This window comes from Rhipicephalus sanguineus, chromosome 6 (genome assembly GCF_013339695.2).
Source record: "Rhipicephalus sanguineus isolate Rsan-2018 chromosome 6, BIME_Rsan_1.4, whole genome shotgun sequence".
NCBI classification, from domain to species: Eukaryota; Metazoa; Arthropoda; class Arachnida; order Ixodida; family Ixodidae; genus Rhipicephalus; species Rhipicephalus sanguineus.
The window spans coordinates 143,978,739-143,996,633 of NC_051181.1; the positions used below are offsets into that span (position 1 = coordinate 143,978,739).

General features: G+C 41.9%; 1 protein-coding gene across 5 annotated transcripts in view; it reads left to right on the forward strand.

Moving 5' to 3' along the window:
• The window catches only part of LOC119396623 (sarcolemmal membrane-associated protein-like), a 44,751-nt gene that overhangs the window by 16,012 nt on the left and 10,844 nt on the right, over nucleotides 1-17,895 (forward strand). For 2 of the 5 annotated variants that reach the window (XM_049417157.1, XM_049417161.1), the window contains exons 5-21: nucleotides 236-317; nucleotides 1,161-1,256; nucleotides 2,090-2,161; nucleotides 2,903-2,980; nucleotides 3,084-3,146; nucleotides 4,241-4,378; nucleotides 5,623-5,721; nucleotides 6,045-6,102; nucleotides 6,299-6,385; nucleotides 7,313-7,386; nucleotides 7,958-8,015; nucleotides 8,109-8,174; nucleotides 8,604-8,732; nucleotides 12,640-12,702; nucleotides 13,802-13,954; nucleotides 16,097-16,222; nucleotides 17,493-17,555. In XM_049417157.1, the coding sequence (XP_049273114.1) occupies nucleotides 236-317; nucleotides 1,161-1,256; nucleotides 2,090-2,161; nucleotides 2,903-2,980; nucleotides 3,084-3,146; nucleotides 4,241-4,378; nucleotides 5,623-5,721; nucleotides 6,045-6,102; nucleotides 6,299-6,385; nucleotides 7,313-7,386; nucleotides 7,958-8,015; nucleotides 8,109-8,174; nucleotides 8,604-8,732; nucleotides 12,640-12,702; nucleotides 13,802-13,954; nucleotides 16,097-16,222; nucleotides 17,493-17,555 (1,505 nt within the window). The remainder of the gene's footprint in view (nucleotides 1-235; nucleotides 318-1,160; nucleotides 1,257-2,089; nucleotides 2,162-2,902; nucleotides 2,981-3,083; nucleotides 3,147-4,240; nucleotides 4,379-5,622; nucleotides 5,722-6,044; nucleotides 6,103-6,298; nucleotides 6,386-7,312; nucleotides 7,387-7,957; nucleotides 8,016-8,108; nucleotides 8,175-8,603; nucleotides 8,733-12,639; nucleotides 12,703-13,801; nucleotides 13,955-16,096; nucleotides 16,223-17,492; nucleotides 17,556-17,895) is intronic. The other 3 variants (XM_049417158.1, XM_049417159.1, XM_049417160.1) reach the window with 3 other exon arrangements.

Genomic DNA, 17,895 nt, shown 5'->3' on the forward strand with positions numbered 1-17,895 from the left:
GGCCAACCTGTCCGTCCTTTGAGATTTCTCTTGCTCTTATCTGCGTACTGTAATGTGCAATGTGTTTGTTGGCATTGTTTTTCACTTTGTGTTCTGCTTTTACCTTGTTACGATGGCATATTGCAATTTTCCATTCTGCTTTCACGGCTTTGCTCATCTCTTTACCTATGTTTCAAGCTGCATGTCCTACAGATGGCGTTCGTAATATTTTTCTATACTTTTCTTTTGTTGCCAGCCCTTCTACAGCACTTATTCCTGCTGGAGCAGGTACCTCAATCACAACTCAGGAACTGTATCAACTGTCCCAGTGTATTCAGGTAGGTTAGTTAATCCAGAAGAACACACTTTTACAGGGGCGTAGCCAAGGGGGGGGTTGGGGGGGTTCAAACCCCCCCCGAAATTTTTCAGTTTTGCTTGCGTATATAGGCACGCACACATACAAACACACGCACGAACATACATAAAGTATGGTTGAACCCCCCCCGAAAAAAATTTCTGGCTACGCCCCTGCACTTTTAGGCCATTTGGTCTGATATATCACTCATGGATAGGTACGGTGCGCTGGTACTTTCAAGACTTGAATATAGTACCACAGCCGTTTGTGCCCGTTGTTTGTAATGGCCGACCAAAACGATATTTTTGATCACATAAGGAAAGTTTGCTTTCATATTGTGCAGACATAAAGTGGCCTCTGTGAAAAATTTTTACTTTTTAAATGCATGTGGTTGCAAGCCCTTTCAAGACCCTTGTTCACAATGGTCACAAATGGTCATTTCAGAAGTTGCGTACCGTAGCACTGGAAGCCGGCCAACTAGTCTGTCGTGTGCCCCCTTTTATCTCAACACCGTGCATTCCTTATTGTGCAGCAAAACAATAAACAAATATAGCATAAATGCTTCCTTCTTTCTTGCAGGCAAGCGACATTAAATTCTTGGCCTGCACTGTCTAATGGCCTGCGCCTCTTTTCAGTCTTCTTGCATCTTTCGTCATTGGCTAGAACAATGTTGTGCTATCGTTATTGCTGTGATTGGCTACTCCACATGACAAATATAAAATGAATAATGGAAAATGGAACAGGTTGTTTCAAGGTTTGAACTGTGATGACTTCATTTTGTTTAGGTCCTTGTGTCATCTTTGTTTTTTCTTTATTTGCTCATTAGGAAGCACTTCACAGGGAGCAGATTATCCAGAACAAGATAGCCACACTTCAGCGAGTTGTCACCAGCACACAAGAAGCCAGCGAGAACAATTGGAAGGTGCGGAGGCAGTATTTTTCTTTGCTTCTATGGGCGCATCCCTTTCTGTAAGATATTCATAGTCCTTAAGAGTCGTTTTGTAACCAATGAAACCAACAGACAAGCCAAGGAACGCATAGAGGACATTATTTGTTGTCTTTGATTATGAACCTTGATAATGATTATGACCTAAATTGAAAGGAATTAAAATGGATGAAAAAGCAGCCTTTCTGTCAGTGGGATCCGAACCCACAACCTTCAGATTACACATCCGATGCTCTACCAATTCAGCTATGATGTGGGGCGCTCTTTGTCCAATTTGTTAGGTATTTATGTGCGTTTAGTGCTTGTGTTAGCAAGTGCCACTCGTAGTCAAGGCACCACTTGCTATGAGTGGCACTGCCTTGGTCATTGAACAAGATTTTGTGCACATTATTCTCACATGACATACTTTTGAAAATGTCCCAAAGATAGAAAAAGAAAAAGCTTTTAACAGAGCATTTGTGATTTCTTCACACACTTTCAACTTTACCTAAGCATAACTCTGGATGGGCTCCAGATTCCCCCAAATTTCATTGTGCTTGCTTGCACTAGTGTTTACCTCAACAAATTTTCATTGGTTCTTGTTGTAGATATTTTGAAATGGGAATTCTTCATTGCATTCTGTCTTGCCGTAAAACCATTACGATGAAGGGTGATGGAATCAAAACTGAACTTAGTCTCTCAAACTGCCTTTTTTTGTTATCTTTACCTACTTATAACTACTTCATTAGAGCTCATATTTTAACGAGTAGCTTTGCAAGTCTTTTTACTAGATCACTGTGATCCAGAAGTTTTTCCTTTCGATGTTGCAGGCCATGATTGAAGAAGACCGGCTCCTGAACAGGATTGAAACGCTTGAAGCACAGCTACAAACATGTGCTAAGGTGAGACATCCAAACATTTGCTATGTTACTAGGTATAACTCAAGCAGAGCTACTCTTTATTAGCAGTTGTGGCAGCAGAGTTGTGCATACAGGCAATACCATACTTTTATTGGGGTTAAACGTTCAGTTGCTGCTTTCACAGCTGTTAAGTGTAGCCCAAATCTTCATAACATCAGTCACTGTATAATGGTGAGCTGAAAGCGGGGCCGTACCCAGGAATTTTTTTCGGGGGATGCTTGTGTGTAAAACGGCTAACTTTGGCAACTGGTGGTCGCTGTGAAGGCGTGCAAGTATATTTTAGTGTCACCCAAAAAGTTCAAGCATGAAAATATTTCGAGGTGTGTCAGAACCCCCTATACCCCCCTTAGTTACGGCCCTGGCTGAAAGTTAAAAGCTTCTGCATCATTTACAAAGTTGAAAGTGCTAACCGGTGGCCAGAGTAGTGCATCTTTAACTAGTTCTGGATTATACTGAACGAAATGCTAGAGGCCCTTGTACGTAGATATAGGTGCACGTTAAAGAAGCCCACGTGGTCGAAATTCCCGGAGCCCTCCACTTTGGCGTCTCTTCATAATCGTATCGTGATTTTGGGATGTAAAACCCAAACAATTATTATTATTATTACTGGTATACTATTGAGTGTTCGTATGATTATTGGATGATATTTATTGGGGGTCTTGCACAGGGGGCTAAGAAGTACCACACATGATTTGACCACGTGTACGGTTCTTGCCTTTTCAGTCAGCTACTGATGATAAGTTAAGAGAAGAGATAGCTCGGCTACAGAAGGAGCGAGAGAGGTATGAAGACACGGCAAAGGTAAAGCATCCTTCCTTCCTTCCTTCCTTTCTTTCATGGAACTTCGTTTGCACAGTGACTGCAGCCGGGAAGGATCATGCTTAACCGAATTGCTTTCTCGCAGGAGTCCTTGAAGAAGGCGTTACAAGAAAAGCTTGAAGCCCTTCGACGTGTACAGGAGCTGGAGGTAATTTACTGTACTATGAAAGTTGAGCTGCTTTCTTTGAATGTGCAGTACAACCTTTTGATAGCATAAATAGCTGGGCGGGTTTTTTGTCTGAACGGTTCATTTCGCGCTATAGCATTGCACTGTAAAGCACCAAGATGCGGGCTCAATTCCCGGCCATGACAGCCGGATTTTGATGGGGGGGGGCAAAACGCTAAAGCACCTGCATGCTTTGACGTAGGTGCACCTTCAAAGAGGCCTGGGGGGCCAAGATTAATTCGAAGTCCCTCTTCAAGGCACGCCTCATAATCATATTGTGGCTTTTACTCTTAAAACAATTTTTTTTTTATTAACCTCAACACATCCTGTTTTGAAATGTTTGAAGATATGATTTTGGAGGGAAGTTCATATGCTTGCTGTGGAAGATTGAATGAGATTTAACTGTGAAGCCTTCCTGATACTTGGAAGTTGATCAGATTCGAGCTTACTGCTATTGTTGAGTAACATCGAGCAATTTTCTTTGCAACAGATTTCAGTGAACCATAGGAGCTAGTACAGTCAAACTTCGATATATTGAATCTGAAGGAGATTACAAAAGATTTCTATATATATATAGGTAATCTGATGTATAAAACATTTTATATATTGAAAATATATACAAGGGGATTTTACAACAGTTCGATATAATTCGTTATGTGTGGGTTCAATATATCTGGAATCGGCTGTATAACAGAAGAATTATGTTCAATGTTTATTTGTATAAGATGGTTGACGGTTGTCCATAGGGTAGGAGTGCTGTTTGTGCTTCAGTGGAAGAACTGCTTCTGCGATAGCCTTATTTCACACATCTTTAAATCAGTGCAGTGGATTTTTTGAAAGGACCTTCAATGTCTCTCCATCACAGCAGGTTCACTTCTTGAGTGCGTAGAGCCTATGGGCAATGAAGAAAGTCCGTCGGGGCTCTATTCAGCCTACCCGAGTAAACGTGTTGACACTTGACAGATATAGCCCCAAAATGAAGTCCTCTGCTTCAAGGATAGAAACATGCTATTTTTTTATCTTGTTCCTTTCCTCGTAACCAAGCACATGGAAACGTGTGTACTTTGTCTTTGCAGTATACTGCCTCCAATACTGAGGACGAGTGTGCGCGACTGCGAGAAGTCTATGAAGCAGCTCAGAAAGAGATTGGTGCCCTGGCAACCCGCACTGATAAGCATCAAAAGGAAATAGCGCAGCTGCAGACCCAGCTCAAGGTTGGTAACCTTGATGGAGGGCTCACGGTCTAGTTTTTTTAGTGTTGAATGCAACTTGACGGAGCTGCAAGACACCATATATCTTTGCATGTGACCATATGTTGTGAGCCATCTCATTATTACTACAGCCTTACACCATTTGAACATACACTCAAACCTCATTATAACAAAGTTGCATCTGCCACAAAAATAACTTCGTTATAGCCGAAAATTCGTTATAAACGTTTATTTGTAACACTGTAGCTATTACAAGACTATTCTTCATTTACTTCGTTATAACCGGTAATTCGTTATATCCGTGTTCGTTATAACGAGGTTTGAGTGTATGTCTGCCATTGCTGAAAGCCATTTTTCTCTAGTTCTGTCTTCCTCAGCTGATTAACTCATTTGTTATCAAAGTTGTCAGAATTAGTTTGGGTCTTGCAGTCATAAATTTCACTGTCTAAACTAAACAACTAGATAACCAAGGGTACACTTCTACATGGTCTTGGCAAGTATAACAACTTATAAAACCTGTTGGTGGTCGTATTATGAATTTGTTAGCTTGTGTTATATGTTTACTTATTGTGCAAAACCAAAAGTGTTGAGAGGGCATTATGGTGGCTGGTGGGGTACAATTGGTATAACAGTCGGGACAATATTGGAACTACTCTAGAGTCTCGATAATACGATTCCGTAAAATACGTTTTTTGGCCTAATACATTTTGCTTTTTATTCCTGGCAAACATCCCTTAGAAATAATGCATTTTCATGCATTTAATATGGCCGCATTTTTGCCTAAGATTGGATAATACGACCGCGAAAGTGTATGTTGACCAATATATCTAGAAATCTGTTTATTTTTTAGTATCGTAGCTCAAACCGCATTCAAGAAGCCATGATCTGCACATTTCCAATCCGCTGAGTTCATGGTAGCGAAGGTGTTGCGGCAAAAAGATTGCTGCTAAATGATCTTTTCGCCTATTTTTGCATAATAGTACATTTTATTTTCTAGTTCCCATGAAATATGTATGTATCAATGAGATACCACTGTAGTACACCGCAAATACTCTTCAAATAATATTCAAATACAACCTTAAAGACAAGTACTAACAAGGCACTCATTTCACTTTTAAAAGCTGGGCTATGCTTATCTTACAGTGTGCATTTCCTGCATTCTCTTTTTCTTAAATGTAAAGTTTTTTTTGTAACTTGTAAGTTAAAATGCCACTACATGTACAAAAATGAATTGTGTGGCTATGCAGGAAGCCGAGGAGTTAAATCAGGCCATGACCGAGGAGAAAACTGCTCTGGAGAATCAAATCCAGGAACTTCAGAAAGCTGAACAGGTTCTTGCAGCAAAAGTGAGTCTTGCACTGCAATGTCCTGTTTTAATAAACACCACAAGAAATACATGCACTAAGTGCATGAGCACTGTTTCAATTGTCATACTAGAGCCATTGCTTGCTATGAACAGTGGAACTATAACTTTGTTCACCTGCATTTTACATTTGTACATTGCTTGCTGTTGGGTGTGTCTGGTAAAAATATATATACAGTGTACTTTAGTAGTTTGTATATCGGACCTGGCCTCCTTGCTAGCTGTTGCATAGCATTCAGGTCAGTATTTGACGTGCAGCTTCCGTTCATCACACAGAGCCTGTCCTATGTTCTCACCTTTTTTCAGATCGAGTCTCTTCGAGCAGACAATGATTTTGCGAAGGAACAATTATCAGCCATGAAAGGTTTGTTCCTAAAGGCTTTTTTCTCCAGCTCATGAAATGTACCTTTCCTAAAACCTTGCAATGTTAGCAGCATCAAATCATCTGTTCACGCAGGGAATTTGAATGGGGTGTTATCCCAAGAATCGCACTGTTGCGTTGTTCTGTTAGGCACTCCATAGCACTAATCTAATTGTGCTTTTTTCTTTCTATGTCACAGCTCGCTTTGATCAAGTGAAGAAAGCGCAGTACATTGAAGATGGCTTGGAAACATTGAATTCCAAGGAAAACATGCCGAACCACGATGGTGCGTTCCTGAAAATGCCCACCTATTGTGGGGCCTTTCATATATTATTTGCAGCTTACATGCCCTAGCAAAGTTAACTCTTTCGCTGTCACTGAAGTACCGGTACGTTTATGAGTTTCCCCCATGCAGTGTCACTGACGTACCGCTACGTTCTCCATTGTGCGTCGAAGCAGAAAGCTGGCGTGTTTCTCCTGGTTGTGCCATCTGTCGAATCTTTTAGAAGCTCACACTTTCACCCCGTGCTATGTTGGTACGTGTATTGAAGAATACAGAGCGACCGCACCGACCCTTCTTTGCTGGGGTAGGGGAGGGGAGAGGGAAGTATGGTCGCTCCACTGGCGCTACTCTCGGGCTGAGCGACCATGCGGTGCGCATGCGAGTACGAGCACAAGGGTGCGACGACGGGTACAAGGGTTGTTCTGCCATCTGCAGCAGCTCTCTCCTGAGCTGTGTCAACATCAGATACTGATGTTGACACAGTGGAGCCGATATCCTGGAAGCGTGCACGGCAAACCCAAAATATGCGGAAGAAAGGTGATTTTTCACCCACGCTGTCTCCTTTCGACACGCCACGTTCCGGACTGTCCGCGAGCACAACTGTTCAGACGGGTGTCCAAGAGGTTGATTATTTCAAGCTTCCCTGGTATTCCCGGAACCAAGCAGACACTGGGGATGCATCATGGCCACAATCGCCCGGCAGTGAAACGGTTAATTCTTGCTCGTGTTTGAGTTCACGAGTTTTGTGAGACTTTAGGAAAAAATGTAGTTAGTACATGAAATTGGATATTTGGGATAGTATTGAATTAAAGATCTTGAATGTTGCTTCTTAGAAAACACCTCTATCTTCAGGCTTTTTTTTTCATATACGGCATTGTATGTGTGTGTTAAAAATGTACCTTCATGACATCTTTTTTTTTTTCTTTTCAGACTCTAAGGAGTCTGGAGGAGAAGTGTTCTTTGAAAAGAGCCTTGCTGATGAAAGCATGAAAGGTGATTGCTTTGTCAGCTTTCATGTAAAGTGCCTAAAGACCTAGCTTAAAGGAACTGTCTTTGTTTTTGTTTTGTATAGGGAGATCACAGATCGCCTCGGTGGATATGAATTACTAGCTCATGCCGCTAGCCATCTGTTATAGTACTTTGATGTATTTGCCACGTTACTTTTCATGCATGCAGCAATAACTACCACAATATTATGCATCTCTTGGAATTGAGGATTGAAGCGCCATTCGGATTGATTGCTTGCACCCTTTACTGCACTTAGTTTCAGAAGTCGCGCTACACCTGACCATTTGCAGTTCGTTTTTCCACCTTGTTTACAACTTGCCACCGCAGGCATGGCGTTCTTTGATCTCATCTGCCACTTGCGCCAATTAACATTTCATATCGTCATCGTTGGTTCAGCAGGTGCAGATTCTGCCTCGTATGAAAATCTGCATCCATAGGTCATTTGCTCAATAGGCAATTGATAGTGTTTGATTCTCCCCCAAAACTGATATTTTTTGCGATTCTAGCTTTGGCTGATGGCCATATGTGAACAGCGCTTCCCGTTTTACATTTCAGAATCTCCAACAGCAACCGGAGAAAGAGTCTGAGCTGTCAGGAAGCAAAGAGCTGGAAATCAGTTTGAGCTGTAAGCATTGGGTCAATTTTAATAAGCTCCTACAGTGAATTCACGTTGATTGAAATTTACATGCTGCATATTTATTCTTCTTTGCCTTGTTAGCCACTTTGGAGACAGCGATAATTGAAAAAGAAATTACTCAACGTGTGCTGTCAAATGAGCTCCAAGGTAAGTTTCAATTCGCATAGATTATAGAGCCTTCATGGGCCTGTGCCGGAGCATATCTTTAGTGGATGGGCAGCTGTCTTGTGAGCCAAGTCAGCAGTCTGTCAAATCAAACATAAGATTTCAGTGGATATATTGAACAAAATATTAAGTATGACTACTTTGCATCACACAAATTTTGGTTGTGTTGAGTCCGTTGCTCAAACGATGTTAACATGAAAGGTGGCTTCTTTTTCGTTTTTTTTTAACTTGCAAAAAGTAGACATAATTATGATTCCTTTAGCAACCAGCATGAAAAATTCTGATGACCTCCTCATCTCCATCAGGTGCTAGATGAGCAATCAAATTTTACTTTTAATGACATGTTAATATACTTGCCTAAAACCTGTCATAATGGTAATCTTATCAGTGCATGCACTTTTGTTTTTTCAGCTAAGGTTTGTGAACTGGAGGAGCAGTTGGAACAGCTGCATAGCTTGGAGGACAAAGGAAGGGATGAGAATCAGCGTAATGTTGAGGAACTGCAGGCCGAAATTGCTCAACTTCGGGGTGAGTTCTTCGGTGTGTATATCTTTGCTAGCATGCACTTAGCACAACTGTTTGCATGGTTGATGTTGTCACGTGGTTGTCATTGTGATTGTAGTACGTATGTAGTCATGATTGCTTGTACAGTTGCCTGCTTTGTGGAAGTATCTAGTGTTGTAACCAACTGCCATAATTCTTACTCAACTTTTGTATTCTCATCCCTTGGAACTATTGGAAGCTATTAGCTCTAAGGAGGTGTTGGGTATTATGAGATATTACCACTATTTGTCTTCACTATTCGTGAAGGATCATGTTATAGGACTTTCCAACTTGCAGGTTGCAATGCTGAGGGAAATAAGGGAAATTGTGTTACGCTTTGTGCAAGGTTGGAAAGCAAGTCGAGAGTATGAGTACATAAAGATTGAATGAATATCATTGATGGGCAAAGTTTGTTGTGACGGTGCTTCAAACTAAAAACTGAAAATTTATTGGCCAAGCTACTTGGCAAACTACTCTTAATGAGTCTACTTTGATCAATCGGGCATATGTTCCTGTGTTTTAATCACTGCTTTTGTACCATCCTTGGGATCTATGTGGTCTCAAATACTGAAATCTAGAGACGTCTGACATTTAAAATGCCAGAACTACGACGTGAGTGTTGCATTGTTGTAGTAGTAGTTGCAGAGCTTGTGAAGCATTGTAGTAGTGGAGTCATAGATTGTCATTGCAACAATCTTCTTCCTGTTGTTTGTGGCACTGCAAACTTTTCCCACTGCATGGGCTATGACTAATTTTTACTAGAAAGTTTATAGTACCATTGACTATGTGCTTCACATTGGTACCATTACTAAAAAAACATACTAGATGGTTTGCCTAAAAGGACCAGACATTAGTAGTAATGCTCAATAGCACATGTAATATTATTCTGAAAATGAACAAAGCCATAAGATCACTTTCTAATGAAGCTAGAGGATTCAGGCAGTCATAACATAGACATCATAACATAGACAGCAGTCGTAACGAACAGTGATGCAATTGTGGCATTCCTTGAAATACTACTGCCTTTTGGCACACTGCACTAACCTCTCAGTACGTGACAGCACTTAGTGATTTACTGTCTGGAGGAGACAGTTGCAAGCTTATATGTTGCACGTATTGCTAGTTGGTGTTCATTTATATAGGCACATCTGTGGGCTTCAGCACCTGGCATGCACAAAGCACATATGTACCATGTTTTTGCATGGTGTTTGCATCATTTAGTTACCCGACTTATGTCCTGTGCAACTTTCACAAATTGTTTTTGTAGGCGCCCTGACCTGTTCCCTTTTGTGAAGTCTTTGCACGTTTATGGGTTGAGCCTGACTCTTGCATGCATATAGTACTTGGCAAACATTGTCACAAGTGCTGTTGGGGATGCGCCGTTTTGACGTGCAAGCAGTAACAGAGTCGTATCACTGCGCAATCTGCTGGTGGCTTGTCTGATTTTGAGACAGCAGGAGAGTGTGTGTGCTTCACTGACACTTCTTTGATACGCTTGCTCAAAATTTGACATGGTTTCCCGATTCAGTGTACGCTTCAGATGTTACACATCTAAGGCCACAGGACAGTTATGCCTTGTAAAATTCTAACAAAAGCTAGAGAACATATATATTTCTCCGATAGTACGTTTTGGCACATGGCCACACCCTTCTGCACTCCTATTTGGTAAGCCATCAGTAGATAGCAAAGTTAAATTGCTCTCTGCTAATGTGTTTTGGAGACTTTTACCTGTGACAGAGCGGAACTGTGATTAGGCAACTTAGATTAAATGCTAAAATCTTTAGTCTGAAGACCTGATAACATTTTAATGAGAATTGTACTTATTTACCTCGTGTGAATATGCAATGCAGAACTTCCAGCTCTACTTGAATGTGAATGTTTTGAATTTCACAGTTGTGCAGTGTAGCTGGTTAAACACTAACAGAATAGCTAAAAATGTGAATACCCCCAAGTTGATAGTTTTCCTGCAGCCTTTTGCACTTTGTGCATCTACGTAGTACTCATTTTTGCCTTCAGTTGTAAGCATGTAAGAAGCAGTTTGTATGCAATCAGGCACTATACAATCTGGACATCTATAGTGCACTTATATTCAGTGATTACTGAGCCTCCTTTAGTTAGAGGAAGATAAACTTGGTCCAGTTTAGCACGTTCAGAGCATCACTAACAAAATGAAACACTGAAAAAAAAAAAATTTGCAGAGTTCATTGGCAAATATTTGGTCTTTTGTTTTTGCGTGTTTGCATTGTCCTAGACATGCCTTCATAAGTCACCTAAAACTTGGGTCACTGAATAAGTGAGGCATGCTTAATCATGGTTCCACTTAAAATGCACTAATCTTTATAGCTACTAATACTACTTGCAGTTATTGAGATCATAGTGCTGAAGAGACAAGGATAAGAGAGACGACAAGGGTGGTCGTCCTTGTTGTCCTCGTTTGTTGAGTGCTATTGTCTCAATAGCTGCTCCTAACCAACTAGTCCAGCAATCCGTACTAACAGTTATGCTTTGTTTGCGTCTGCATGGATTGTGCTTGTCATTCCCTCGTGCCTGTTTAACCCGTACTTGTTTGTTTTGTGATATGTCACACGACCTAACCCCACTGACACTGCTGCTGCTGTTGTGGGTGGCGGGCATGCCGCACCGTGTGTGCCAACTCCCTTCCTCCCCCTGTAGACACTCGTGAGCTCACAGGCCTCTACGAAAGACAGCAGTCGTGCATGTTGATTCTCATGCAAGGTTAGGCTGATCACTGGTACATATTTTACGCTTGACTTTGCACTCTTCCCTGTGGCTTTGCCTTTCTCACTGCAATGTCTCGATCTAAGCGTAGATGCTTCGTTCTAATGTAACTTAATTAGAACAACACATGCAGTTTGTACAAGGCTTTGGTGTTGAGGTTGTCTACCAACTTTGATCTAGCAGTTGAGGATGCCGTTTTCTCGCACAATTTTCAGGCATGCAGCTAATACCTCTTTTGAGATTACTGTAACACACTTTAGGATACGAGGAGTGACGCATAACGCGTCTAAAAACTGTTGCATTGGGCACGTATCACACAGCCATCTTAAGAATGCTTTCTCATGGCAGTGGTTTATCCCTGTCAAGTAGCTTACATTGTCTGCTGAAATGTTATAAAAATATCTTTAAGTACATAGCTGTAATGTGTAAAATAAATCTTTGAATACTCGTAGTGCATAAATTAAGTGGGCTTTCTGTGTGTTAATTTATAGATACATGTCTGCTGAAGTAGTAGTTTATACTATAGTAGATATGCTTTTTTTTACCTTTCTGCAAAAACTTGGCACAATTTGTCAAAGATATGTTCAACAAAGAGCAATGAATGCCCAAGTAGGTCTGACTATTTAGTACTGAAAAATAAACTCCTACTTTGTTCTGTGCATTTTTGTTGTGCCATGCTTTGTTCTAAACTTGCATTTGTTGCTTCTTTTGTACAATGTGCACGGATTTATATTAATATAATGCAAATTTGCATTTCATGCCTGTAATTTTGCTGCGTTAATGCATGATGCATGCAAAGCCATTTCTGCATTCGGGCTGTGGACCAGCACCTATAGGAAAATGTGGTTTCCTGGCATTACTACCCTATCTCTATTGCACTTTTGAGAAGTTGCAGGATTCGCACTTTCCTAAATTAACTTTAAATATAAATGTACTTCATTTGTTTGAGGGCAGTGTCAAGCGAGCCATATCATAAAACATCTAAGGTATCTTGCTAAAATTAGTTCTACATTACTAAGCACGCATTTGTACAATTAACTTGCCGCCAGAATTTTTCGTGGAATGCTTCTTGTGCTTTGCCTTTTGAATCACTGCACATTTGAGTTTCGTTTTGGAGGTCTTGTTTTCTAAGATTTACTTTTTTTGGGCCTTCTGCACTGCACAGAACTATTGACTGAATCTCGTGAGAAGATAAACGCTGCACAGCTTGAGCTCGCTGCTATGAAAGGTGTGTACAATTGTGAGGCTGCCTTGCTCTGACTGTTGTGAATGTTTTCGTTAAGACCAAGTGTGACAACAGCCAGTAATGCTCACTTTATGGACACGCTGGCTGAATAGCATGTCTTTAACACTTGCCTAATGTAAACCGGCATGTGCTACTGGGAAAGTTGCATACGTAGGGTGTGTTCCTGTAGTATTCTCCATTTTTGCAACAGCAGAGTGTATAGTTTCCATGCAAAGTCTCGTTTCAATTCTGGAAAAGCCATCAAAGTTAGCCACATGAAGATGGCATTAAATTCAAGGCCACTGCAGGCTATCTTGTTGTCGAAAAAGTCTGCATCTAAGAATCCTTCCTGAAAGTTCAAGCATGTGTATTAGGTTGGCACATGCACGGTTGAAATGTGCAGATTAAATTGTTATTGTTCCGATGTACTTACTTGTTTTCCCAACATTAAGTGGCACCATGTCGTGGAAACGCACCCCACTGATTGTTCTGAAATCTGCATTTCTAGCTATGAGACTGTCTTTTTTTTTTTGCTAGTGATTACTGTGATGCACCTATACTCATTGAAAAATCGAGCTGGCCGTCAAAACACTGCGAGTTGCAGCATTGCAGATAAGCCGAATAGATGTCATTAAGACTTCGTTGGCTTCTGCCTGTCCCTTTCTTTTTTTCACTGCAGTTTACTGTTGGGAATAGGCACATGCATTGATGTATAGAAAAGGAATTGCTGATAGAAGTAAAGCAGAATCTGTAGACCGGTGTCAGAGTAGTGTAAAAGTATGTTGAAAGCTGAAATTGTTAAGATCACTGCTGTGGCCCTAGTATGAGAGCTGAAGGGGGGATAAAACAGAACGAGAGAAATATGCCCTTCAGAAGCAATCCTCTCTGCTAATTGGGTGTCATTTTACATCTTGCTTCTGGAGAACACACAGGTGATCTGCATATGCCTTCTAGACAGATTAGCCATTTCTTTGGTTCGCAGTTAACGTCATAGTGCAACTGCACGCAGTCTGTTCCTATTGTTTAGTCCTTACAAATGTAAATTCTTTCGAACAATGACACCGGTACTGAGTGGAGTACGGGTGTGTGATCATTTCTGAAGCAGAAGCACAGCAGGCTGCGAAGACGAGGCAGGCTGGCACGGAAGAGCAGCCGCCTGCGGAGCCGTCCGAGGAGATGTCTGCTCTTATGGCTCAACTGACTGCAGCACGCAAGCAGGTTCAGGACCAGGTGTGCCAGATTGCCAGGCTGCAGGGTACGTTTACAAATCTTAGTAATGCAATCTGCTGCAGCGGTCAACATGAGGTTTTCACTTTTTCTATCCACTACGACTGCATTTCAAAGTGGTCAGAATGTGAAAATTCTTGCGTACTTGGCTGTGGGTACACATTAAAGAACATCACACACTACCAGGATCAAACCCGAGCCCATCCCCTGTGGAAGCCACTTCCACAGTTTTGAGTTGTTAGATGGCAGTCTATGCTAATTCTTTTTGTGTCGCACATGAGGTATGTAACTGTTGTGAACCGCTTCTTCAGTTAAACATTATTACTTTCATAGCTGCTTCTATCCATGGCCATTTAGTTTGGCCTGCTGAAGCTTGTTTAAAGTCAAACTGCAATAAATTTTAGGACTTACGTTAGCGGTCTATACTCGGCGACAACTTATCTTGGCATTGGAGCGAAGGCTGCGGAGGCGGGGTATCCGCAAATTTGTGTTACTACGCAAGTAGTTCGGCATCTTGCAGCCGACTTCAGTTCCAGTTTCGGTTTCGCTTGCTCGCATCGCTAGAGCGTTTAGCACCACGTATACATGCAGAATGGGAACATCAGTGTGCGTAGATGCATCTACCTACTGTACTGTATATTGTGACAGGGTTGTTACGTTGACGAAGGCAGCAGTGGGTGTGTCGAAGATGAAACTCTTTATTTGGCCAAACTTGTGGGCGGGAAACGAGTCAGTCAGAGCGTCGTTTGTCAATAATTCTGACAAGTCGTAAAGCGTTTCAGCTTTTATACATGTTCTATCGAATGTTCCAGTGTTATCGCTGGTGGCCACGTAATCTCTGACTATTCGCGTACCGCGCGCAAGCTTAACGGAACATCGCAAGCGCACACCGCAACCTGAATACGGGGTTTGCTCGATTGTAACGCGATCACGATTGTAACGCGAGGGGCGACTTTAGTAGCATAAATTTGGAGATAAAGCTCGCATTGTATTCGAATAAATACGGAATGCAAGCATCATGATGCCGCTGAATTGGGTTTAGATTTAAAGAGAGCGCACGCTTAATTAAAAAGAGACTGACGCAGATTGTTTCATCAAGCTTCGCTGGTCACACACCTTCACAGAGCGTAGTTTCTCGGCCGTAGGTATTTCATTGCGCATGAAGTAGCTGTGCACTTAGCGCCGCAATGCTGCCAACGCAAACGTTTAATAGCACAGCCGCCGCGTCTTGCCGGTGATGCGCTTCTCAGTTTGGCCCGAGAAATTCAATTTCTTGCGCTTTGGGGAGGCAAGTGGGGCACGCAGAGCTTCAGCCTTGATACGCTTAACTGTTCGCTCACTCACTCCGGTGAGCTCGGCGACAGTCCGGCACACTGCACTTGTAGAGAAGTCACGCTGACGGCGCCTCACTCCAGCGATGACATTGCAGATAACTTGCGTGGTCTGGTTTGATAGCCACTTTCTGTCACATTTAGAGTACAGCTTCTTCGGAGAACGAAACGGCGAGTTTGCGGCCGCACACGGTTCAGTCCAACGGTTCAGGTGGCATCGCGGACGCCATGTTTACTGAGACTCTGAGAGAGCAGGCGTGAGGAAAATGTGGTGTAGGCGTGATGAAAACGTGGTGCTGTCCAAGAAATAAAAAAGACAGAAACAAACTTGAAGTTTACAATAACATTTTTTCACGAATGGCTTCCCATACTCGTTCTCTTTTTATAATGGAGAAATCTTTATTTATTCGAGCTAGGTAACTTTTCGAATTAGAAAATAAATATAGGTACTATTTCTTGGCGCGCGCGCATGCAGGCACTTTGGCTCTGTAGCTTCCACAGTGGTGCCAAGAAAAGTTGTCGCCGAGTATAGTTCATGTGAATGTAATCCAAATATGGAGAGGCCTCTGCGCAAAATGCTAAATTAGAAATGGGATGCATCATGAACGGTTTGCTAAAATAAGTGTTTTCGATGCCATATATGAATAATGAGAGATTTTGCAATTATGCCATCCCTACGGCTTTGCCAAGATTTGTTTGTTAGAATTATACCATAATTTCCAAATAAACTAGCCTGAACAAGGTTTTGTTGCAGTAGGCCTCCTCGAGGGCTTTGGTGATGACATTAATTGAAGGTATATGCACCTCAATGCCATTTCTTTGTTGGTGACTCTTTGCAGGGGAGCTGTCGCAGTCTGAACAGTCGCTTTGTGAGCTGCGAGAGCAGTTCAACATCCAGCGACAACAGCTAGCTGAACACGAGCGGCACAGGCGCTTGGGTCAAGAAGAGCTTAGCAGCTTGGAAAGTGAGTTATGGTGTTGATCGCTGTTGTAGCAGTTGCTATATCGTCCTTGACACTTACATTGTAGTTACTCATTTTGCTTCCTGTTTTTCCTTTGTTAAAAATATTCTTGCCAAGAGCAGCCTTGGCATTAACTGTGTCATGGCAGCATCTGAGCCAGTCCCACAAGAGGCAATTTTTTTTTTTTAATGGACAAAGTATGATCTAAAGCTGGCCTTACTAGATATCTAAACTACGTAGCAATGGATGGGCTTTAGTTTCATCGTAGTGGCAATTTGTAACTTAATGCTAATGAAAACCACGGGGCTGCAATCAGGTGCAAGGTTATACATACTATATGAAGTAGCAAATTAGTTCATCTTTTATTCAGTACGGTAATAGTAACTGCAAAAATAGTATGGAAGTGAAACACGTGTAGCCCCATTTTAGAGTTTCTGTCGTGGCTTTTTGCGACGTCATGAATTCCATCATGAAATATTACACTAGGGACTGCCGAAGAGACTGTGAATTCTTGGACACTGCACAGTGGTGTCTCAGTAGTGCAGTTGGGGTGCGCACGAAATTTGCCATTGGCGTCGTCAGGGAAACTCTGCCCTGAAACATTTCTGCCTTGGTAGAACACATTGGGGTCTTTTAGCAGTATCGCTTTACCCTATGGTAAGTACGGAAATTTGCAATACGGAATTCGGAATTCCGTACTTATTGGAATTCCGTACTTACCGTTCGATAAGTATGGAATCGTGCCAACCATGACCATCGGTGTTGCCACTCTAGTCATATAATCGTGTTATTGTATGCATCGAGCAATTCGCGCAGCTAAGTTTTCGGATCGTGGTACAGGTAACATTGAACTGTTATACCTCAGCATAAATGGTACGGTATTGCTGTCACTGCTAAAAAAACCCTGCCAGATCTGTTGATGGTAAGCGAGAGTCAGCTCTGTCCAAACCAAAGTAACACACCTTGTGGCAACTAGTGTCGCAATTATTTTAATTCATGCACAGCTGCGCTGCAGGCTCCCATCAATGATATGACAAGGGTTATCGAGTGCGTTCATGTCATGACTCCTTTAATGGCGAAAAGCTGTCAATTTTAATAATGCCTTGTCACAATTTGGCTACTGATTTGCTTGCAATCAAATGAAGCGAAGTTAGCAGTCACGCTTTTATTCTTGCCCGCAGCTATGTTTCCTCGACCAGTGCCAACATCAAGCCCCTGCTTTGCCTTCTTGGGTTTCTCCTTTTTGTTTATTTTGCAAATGTTTTGCACACAGATCTTCTCGAAGAGGAAAGGAAAGCCCGGAGTCGGACAGAAGCCGCGTCAGAGGCTGTAAAGAGTATGTTTGGTTTGCGCATCACTCATCATTTGCGACGTTCAATTGCTTTGTACTCTACTTTTTGCTCAGTTTGGTTTGCTTCTTCTTGCAAATTTGCTGCAGGCTTTTTTTTTTCTCTCACTGCATTTCTTGTCACTTGGTTGTAAGACTACCCTTGTCAGTCATGTCATGTCAGATTGTCACTCAGTCACTCACTTCGTCAGACTGTCACTCATGTGAAGAGAAACACTAGATAGCTTTTTTGGGTGGAATGTGTAAAGCCTGTTACCTGTGGTAGAGAAGAGTGGCAGTGAAAGTACAGTAGTAGTTGGTTGCGTATTATTTTGAAGGATTGTACTTT